Below are 7,540 nucleotides of genomic sequence, written 5' to 3'. Positions count from 1 at the left end.
TTGTCTTTTTCTACTTTCTACTTCCCATGTAGATTAGATCTTTGTAAGTCTCTCTTAGTGTCCTCATTGTTGTCAAAGTTCTCTGGGATTGTGGTTTGTAGGCTGGCTTTCTTTGCTTTATGTTTAAAAACCACCTATGAGGGGCTGGAGAGATGGCTCAGTGGTTAAGAGCATTGCCTGCTCTTCCAAAGGTCCTGAGTTCAATTCCCAGCAACCACATGGTGGCTCACAACCATCTGTAATGAGGTCTGGTGCCCTCTTCTGGCCTGCAAGCATACACACAGAAAGAATACTGTATACATGATAAATAATAAATAAATATTAAAAAAAACCCACCTATGAGTGAGTACATGTGATAATTGTCTTTCTGTGTCTGGGTTACCTTACTCAAAATGATGTGTTCTAGCTCCATCCATTTTCCTACAAAATTCAAGATGTCATTTTTTTTCTGCTGTGTAATACTCCATTGTGTAAATGTACTACATTTTCCTTATCCATTCTTCGGTCGAGGGCCATTTAGGTTGTTTCCAGGTTCTGACTATGACAAACAATGCTGCTGTGAACATAGTTGAGCACATGTCCTTGTGGTATGATTGACCAGCCTTCAATCTTAACCCTCCTTTCATAATAACCACTGGACGGGTCACTGTGCATGGATCTCAGGTCGGCCTCCTCTTGTTCACTCTTCCTAGCTCCCTAGGCCCTGCTTTCTCCTCCTTCCATGGTGAGTGAGAGCTAGTGAGACGTGACCTCCACTCGGCTTCCTAGGCTCCTGTCTAAGCTGCTTTGTTGGATATTGTTTTAAAGAATTTGAGAAGTATTTTTTACATTTATTAATTTGTGTGTGTATATGCGTGGACACACACTCAAAAGTCAGAGGGCAACTTTTAGTGGGTTGATTCTCTCCCCTCTTGTGATCTTGGGCCTGAAGACAGGCACCAAGGGTGGAGACGCCCATGAAGCCCTGCACATCCATTGTGACTGGTTGGTTGATTGAGGCAGGGCTCCTCACTGAGACCTGGGAACCACAGCATTGAGATTAACATACCACCACACCCAGCTTTTGGTCCACGCCAGGGCCTGAACTTGGGCCCTTGTGACTTTACTGGTTGTGCCTCTCCCTGGCTCAGCCATAGGATTCTTATGCTTCTTATTCTTATCCCTTTGGTCTCCCAGGTCTCCACTTCTGCCTTTCTTCTCTTCCAGAAAGACCCTCAGCAGGCCCTGAAGCAGCTGGCTAAGATGTGCATTTTAGCAGACTGCACCCTGGTCCTGGCCTGGAGGTAAGGCACAGACCCCGCTTTCCCCATCCATCCAGCCTGTGTAGGTGGTGGCTTAGCCAGGCATGGTGGCACAAGCCGAGTTCAAGAGCAGTCTGGGCTAATGAGACCCAGGGTCTCCCACCTCCCCTCCGTGGGTGCCTGGTGCGGGCACTGCCTCTCTCAGAGCCTCAACATTCTCATGTGTAAGATGGTATCTTCTCTAGTTTTTTGTTTTATTTTTCTAAGATGGTTTCTCTGTGTAACAGCCCTGGCTGTCCTGGAACTCCCTCTGTAGATAAGATTGGCCTTGAACTGACAGAGATCTGCCTGCCTCTGCTTCCTTAGTGCTGGGATTAAAGGTGTGCTCCACCACCATCCCGCAAGTTTTTTTGTAGAGTTGTAAGCACCAAGGCAGGTGACAGACCAGACTTGTCCAGGTTAGACCAAATAACTGAAGGAAGTCTGTGTCTAGTGCTTCTGGTTTGTTGTTTCCCAGAGTCTCCATAGCCAAGGCTATCCCAGAACACTGCAGTCTACCTGCCTCAGCCTCCTGAGTGCTGGGATTGTGTGTGTGCTACCATACCTGGTGTCCATGTATTGGCTCACCAACAAAACTACAAGAAGATAGTCCATTTCAGGAAGAAAAATAAACACCCCTTCCTCACACCACAAGTGAAATTAAACCCTGGTAAATTAATAGCTTTCAACTTAGAAAGAGACACTCAGTGTTTGCAAGAGCCGGGGCTGGCTTCGTTGACAGCTTCCCGGCAATGCAGGAAGCTCCAGGTTCTGTTGCTGCACTGAATAAACCTGTTGTAAAGACTCACGCCTGTAATTCCAGCGCTTGGGAAGTGGAGGCAGGAGGATCAGAAGGCAGTGCAATCTTTAGCTAAGTAAGCAGTTCAAAGCCAGCTTGGGATACGTGAGACCCTGTCCCAGAAAGAAAAGAAATCTTAGCCTGGGTATGGTGATGGACATCTGTAATCCTAGTGGCAGGCTGAGACAGGAGGATTACTTCAAAGTCAGGCAGGAATACATAGTAAGACCCTGTGGTGGTGGAGGTAACACAGGAAAAAGGGAGATGGGGTGTGGCTCAGTGGTAGAGCCCCTGCCTAGAATTCCCAGTGATGGGTTGGGGTGTGGCTCAGCCTCAGAGGTTAGCTGTGCAGTCTCCTGAGCTCCAGCCCTAGCCTGACTAAAGGACTGTGTGAGAACCTACCCTACAGGGAGGGCTCACTGCTGACGACAGGAGTTGGGGCTGGGATTGGCCTAGTTTCTGGAACTGTTAGTCCTATGAAGGAAAATCTGAATGACAGCTCTCACCCTGGCTGACCTGTGTCCTGTACCCAGCGCGGAGGAAGCAGGGCGGTACCTGGAGACCTACAAGGCGTATGAGCATAAGCCTGCTGACCTCCTCATGGAGAAGCTGGAGCAGAACTTCCTGTCCCGGGTGAGACTGCCTCCCTTGTCCTTCTGCACCCCTGACCTGGGGTGGCTTGTTCCTTTGCTAGCAAGTCCATTCACACTGCTGCCCTCCTTCCCTGTCCAGCCCTCCCTTGGCATCTACTGGTCCGGAGGGTCTTTTAAGCACAAACTAGACCTTGTGCCCTTAGCTCTGACCTCCTAGCCTGCCCTCGGCATCTACTATCCCATTCCCTCTGCTAGAATCCACGTGTCCTATGCCAGCTCTGATGCCTCCTCCTCCAGGAAGCCCTCCTTCATCCTCTCAGCCTAGTTGCCCAGTGTCATGACCCTGCTGTGACCTCACCACCACCTGGCACTCAATGGCCACTTGAATGTTATTGTGTAACCAGTTGGTGATTTCCGTTGCTAATGAGGGACTCTGCGTCCATGTCTTTCTGGGTGTCCTCCTGGGTAGTGACCCGGCCCCAGGGCCTTGTGTCCACAGCTGCACCTACACTCCCCTCACTGGATACATTGGCTCCACAGTTCTGTATGAGCCCTGGGGAAGGATCTGACCTTATCTTAAGGGAAGCAGAGGGAGAGAGACTCACCCAACAGGGAGCCAGTGTCACCTGGTCCTGCCCACTAGCCATGCAAATATCCAGGCAGTGGTGGCGCACACCTTTAATCCCAGCACAGAGGAGGCAGAGGCAGGTGGATCTCCATGAGTTCAGGCCAGCCTGGTCTAACTGTAGGGCAGTCAGGGGTACATCAGGAGACCCTGTCTCAAAGGTGTTACCCAGGGTGGGGCCTCTGGGAGGGAGATGTGTTCTTAATCACTGGCCATCTCTCTAGTCCCCATTTTGTTTCTGGAGGCAGAGGCAGTATCTCCCTATGCCCTCAAGGCCTGAAAATGGCTGTGGACCAGGCTGCCCTCAAACTTTCAGGACTCCTCCTGCCCTGCAGTCTAAGCAGTACTCCCAGGCCCAAGAAAACATCCTGCCCTTTTCCTCCAGGCTACCGAGTGTCTGACCACTGTGAAGTCAGTCAACAAGACCGACAGCCAGACCCTCCTGGCTACATTTGGAGTAAGAGACCCCCCCTGGCGTCCCCTCCTCACTTCCCCACAGTTCCACAGCTCCCTGGGGACATCCCAGGCAGCAGGGACAAGCTAAGTTGTAGAGCACACGGCCCCTGATTCCTCAATTTCACCTTTCAGTCCCTTGAACAGCTCTTCACTGCCTCACGGGAAGATCTAGCCTTGTGCCCAGGCCTGGGCCCCCAGAAGGTGAGAACTCAGGGGGGCTGCTACAGGGACTGGGGTGAGGATAGGTCCCAAATTAAGGAACCTTAGTCTTGACACTGTGTTTCAAATTGTATTTGTTTGTTTGCTTCTTTTACTTGTTTTTTTTTTGAGACTTTCTCAAGTAGCTCAAACTGAGGTTGGCCTTGTACTTCTGATCTCTGGCCTTAGCCTTCCAAGTGTTGAGATCCTTATCCTGCCAGCCTCCTGCCTTATTCTAGTTATTACTTATTCTAAACAGGGTTTCTCTGCATAGCCCAGGCTGTACTGGAACTCACTCTGTAGACCCTTCAGAGTGTGGAATTAAAGATGTGGCCACCACAAATGGATGAGTTTTATGGTTCTAAATGGCCCGCTTACAAAGAGTGGAGAGACCAGCCAGCCTCCTGGGCAGTCTCAAGCAGAGCCCAGACCTGCAAAGCCCCTCCAACCTAGGAGGAAAGAGCAACAACCACAGTCTAAGCAGACAGCCTTTAATGACAAGCTTTTCTCCCCTGCCCTTAGGCTCGCAGGCTCTTTGACGTCCTCCACGAACCCTTCCTCAAAGCGCCCCGGTGACCAGCTGCCACTGAGGCTCCAGTGTCACAATAAAGTGTTTTTCAGGCCCAGGCTCCTACTGGATGTGCTGATGTGTTTGCTTGAGGGGGGGGGGGGACACCTGAAGCTGGTTTCTGACAACCTTCCTGGGCCACCTCAGCTCTGTTAGTTCCTCAGTTTCCCCAGGATGGTAGTAGGGCCCTTCTGCTTTTTCTCCTGTCCCGTGGGAGACATCTCTCAGTGGGGAACGGTGTCTTACACCTCACTTTCCTGATCCTTCTTCTTCTTCTTCTTTGTGGATCCTTGAATTGCTCCAGCCTCAGGTTCCTCGGATTCTTTTGGGTCAGCCATCTCAGACGGGGGATCTATCACCTGTCCTTTCTCTTTCTTCTTGCTGGGTGCTGGAGCCACCTGGGGCTCAAAGTTAGCTGCAAGGGCAGCTTCTGACACCTCTGCCTCCAAGGTCAGCGTCTCGCCCAGCCACTTTTCCTTTTTCTTCTTCTTGGTCTTCTTGGGAGACACAGGAGCTGCCTCAGCCTGAAGCCCATGTTCGGAAAGTTCAGGCTCTGTGGTCACTCTGGGGAGCCCCGTATCTGACTCCATCTGCAAATTCTGCCTCTTTTCTTTTCTCCTCTTCTTTGTGGGGGACAGTGGGATGGCTTCCTCCTGGGGTTCCACAGTGATCTGTGGCTGAGGGCCAGCCACGATGGCCTCCACTGCTTCCATCCCTTCAGCCTCCTTCTGCCTCTTTCTCTTCTTGGTGGGGGACAGGATGGTCCCATCAGGAGGCTCTGTTTCCGCCACAGATTCCATGTGTTCCAGCTCCTCTTTTGGCTGGAACATCTCTGCTCCCATGGACTTGCTCTTCCTCTTCTTACTGCTGCTGGCAGATGGGAATGGCAGTCCCATGGGCTCTGCCATCTCTGCCATGGACTCCACTGTCCCAGCCTCCAACATCTCTACGTCGTCCACCTGATGCTTCTTTTTCTTCTTCTTCTTCCTCATTTCTAGGCCACTCGAGGCTGTGTCCACCTCCATGGCCCCATGCCCGTTGACTGCCTCCTGAATATCTGAGGCCTCTGCAACCTTCCTTTTCTTTTTCCTCTTCCCTGAAGAGGGTGACCTCAGAGGCATGATTGACCCCAGCCCTGTGACCGGAGGGCTGCCTCCAAAGGCAGAGAACCGAGGCCGTAGGCCGGCAGGGATCTGAGGTGGAAGGCTTGTGGGAATGGGCTGCAGGGGGACCCGAGAGATAAGATATTCTTGAAGACCCTCCATGATCCTTATGTTCCCATGGGGGGCCGGGGCACAAGTGAGTCTCCCTCCTGCCTCTGTTGACGATGCCAGCAAGGTGGTTTCTCCAGCCTGAGGACTGCTGGTAAGGACCCGGTATCGGCACCTCTTGCCATCCAGTTTGCCCTTAACAGTCTTCGAGCCAGAGAGAGGCACACGCCGCCCATTGAGGCTGAGGAAAGAAAGGGAGAAGGCAGAGGCTGGCTAGATCCTTTGCAAAGCGGGAGGCCGGGGCTAGAAGCAGCTTTTCTGGGCTAGGGTGCAGCTCAGTGCTAGAGCCCTGAGTTTTGTTTTAACTAACTTCTGTTGTGTGGGGTTTGTGTGAGGCCTAGAACTCCTGATCAGCCTGCATCACCTCCTAGGTACTGCAAATAGACATGTGCCACCGCTCCTGGCTTGCTTGCTTCACAGGGTTTCTCTGTGTAGCCCTGGCTGTCTCGGAACTCACTCTGTAGACCAGGCTGGCAGGGAACTTGGAAATCCACCAGCCTTTGCCTCCCAAGTGCTGCATGTCATGACCCGGCTCCACCCGGCTCCTGGCTGTTTCTTGAGACAGACTCTCTGTGTGTGAGGCTAGCTTGGTATTCCCTAGCTCATGCTGGCCTTGAAGCCTACCATTTTCCTGCCTCAGTCTCCTGAGTGCTGATATTAAACCTAATCCCCATCATTAATGGCTAAGTAATGTTTAAGGCAGGCAGGCGAGGGACGAGGCTCAGACATGGAGTGTGTGCCTAGCATGAATGGGCCCTGGATTTGATCACCGGCACAGTAGCTGTACTTGGGAGGTAGAAGCAGAAAGATCCAAGTTTAAATACTACATAGGATGTTAAGATTCTCCAAAACAAAGCCAGGCGGTGGTGGCTGTGCACGCCTTTAATCCCAGCACTCAGGAGGCAGGTGATTTGAGGGCCAGCCTGGTCTAAAAGAGCTAGTTCCAGGACAGCAGAACAGACTCCAAAGCTACAGAGAAACCCTCTCTTGAGAAACAAAACAAACAAACAAAACATTCGCCAAAACAAAAGAATATGTGACACCCACTTGTAGTTCCAGAACTCAAGAAACTGAGGCTTAGACGATGCTGGGACTTGGAAACCAGTCTGGGCTAGACAGAATAAGGCTGCTTCTCCGGGTTGTCAGAAAGGCTGTCTACAGTTCTAGGTCCACGGTGTGGGGTGGGTTCAGCTTCCAGGGTGTGTGTGTGTGGGGGGGGGGTACTCCTAGCAGGTGAGAGCCACCACTCACCACTGTGGGGCGAAGTCTGCCGGGGCTTGGATAAGCCACACTTCTGTATCTGGAAACGTCAGCGCCTCCAAGGAGAAACGAGGGGGATCCGAGTCTGGAGATACTGCTGTAAAATTGGGGGGGCAGGAGAACCGAGTAGCGCCTGTGATAAAAACGGGGTGTAGGGCTCCTTTTGACACTGCCAACCTCTCAAGGTGCCCGTAGGTCCCTTCCCTCCTGGAGCCCCCCTCCCAGTCCCTTCTGCACCCGGACCCTCCCGCTCCACTCACCAGAGGCCGGGGTGCCCGCCATCCTAACGACCTGCGCTGAACGCTGCCCACCACGTGGACCCCGGGGGTGGAGTCGTACCCGGAAGCGTCCAAGTCGCGTGCGAGAATGGGGGCGTGGCTCGGCCGCTGTCACTCTATTTACGGAACCGGGCCAAACTCCGCTTTTGAACAGCACACAGCGGAGGAATGACTAATTTTTCAACGATCTACCTCCAGGGAAATCACTTCCC

The 7,540-nt window shown here is 52.3% G+C and overlaps 2 protein-coding genes across 5 annotated transcripts in view; one reads left to right on the top strand and one right to left on the bottom strand.

Moving 5' to 3' along the window:
- Ercc1 (ERCC excision repair 1, endonuclease non-catalytic subunit) overlaps positions 1-4,590 on the top strand; it is a 13,044-nt gene extending 8,454 nt beyond the window's left edge. For 3 of the 4 annotated variants that reach the window (XM_050126263.1, XM_050126265.1, XM_050126264.1), the window contains 5 exons: positions 1,207-1,283; positions 2,613-2,712; positions 3,683-3,754; positions 3,886-3,954; positions 4,474-4,590. In XM_050126263.1, the coding sequence (XP_049982220.1) occupies positions 1,207-1,283; positions 2,613-2,712; positions 3,683-3,754; positions 3,886-3,954; positions 4,474-4,527 (372 nt within the window). In that variant the 3' untranslated portion in view covers positions 4,528-4,590. The remainder of the gene's footprint in view (positions 1-1,206; positions 1,284-2,612; positions 2,713-3,682; positions 3,755-3,885; positions 3,955-4,473) is intronic. The other variant, XM_050126262.1, reaches the window with a different exon arrangement.
- A 145-nt stretch (positions 4,591-4,735) lies between these two features.
- Polr1g (RNA polymerase I subunit G) lies at positions 4,736-7,474 on the bottom strand. The gene is made up of 3 exons (XM_050126261.1): positions 7,311-7,474; positions 7,042-7,183; positions 4,736-5,971 (listed from the first exon to the last, which is right to left on the bottom strand). The coding sequence occupies exons 1-3, from the start codon at positions 7,330-7,332 to the stop codon at positions 4,762-4,764; spliced, it is 1,374 nt and encodes a 457-aa protein (XP_049982218.1). The 5' UTR covers positions 7,333-7,474; the 3' UTR covers positions 4,736-4,761.
- Between the last annotated feature and the right edge of the window lie 66 nt (positions 7,475-7,540).

This window comes from Alexandromys fortis, unplaced genomic scaffold (assembly GCF_014885135.2).
Source record: "Alexandromys fortis isolate MF-2015 unplaced genomic scaffold, M_Fortis_MF-2015_v1.1 scaffold_240, whole genome shotgun sequence".
NCBI classification, from domain to species: Eukaryota; Metazoa; Chordata; class Mammalia; order Rodentia; family Cricetidae; genus Alexandromys; species Alexandromys fortis.
Note: the sequence above shows the minus strand (reverse complement) of the source record. Positions and strands in the feature narration are given on the sequence as shown.

Excerpts from the sequence above, each read along its gene's own strand:
- Polr1g (XM_050126261.1), bottom strand. The coding sequence starts at position 7,332 with ATGGCGGGCACCCCGGCCTCTG. Across the intron at positions 7,184-7,310 it reads GGCGGGCACCCCGGCCTCTG|GCGCTACTCGGTTCTCCTGC; the intron begins GTGAGTGGAGCG and ends TTTTTATCACAG. Across the intron at positions 5,972-7,041 it reads GCAGACTTCGCCCCACAGTG|CCTCAATGGGCGGCGTGTGC; the intron begins GTGAGTGGTGGC and ends TTCTTTCCTCAG.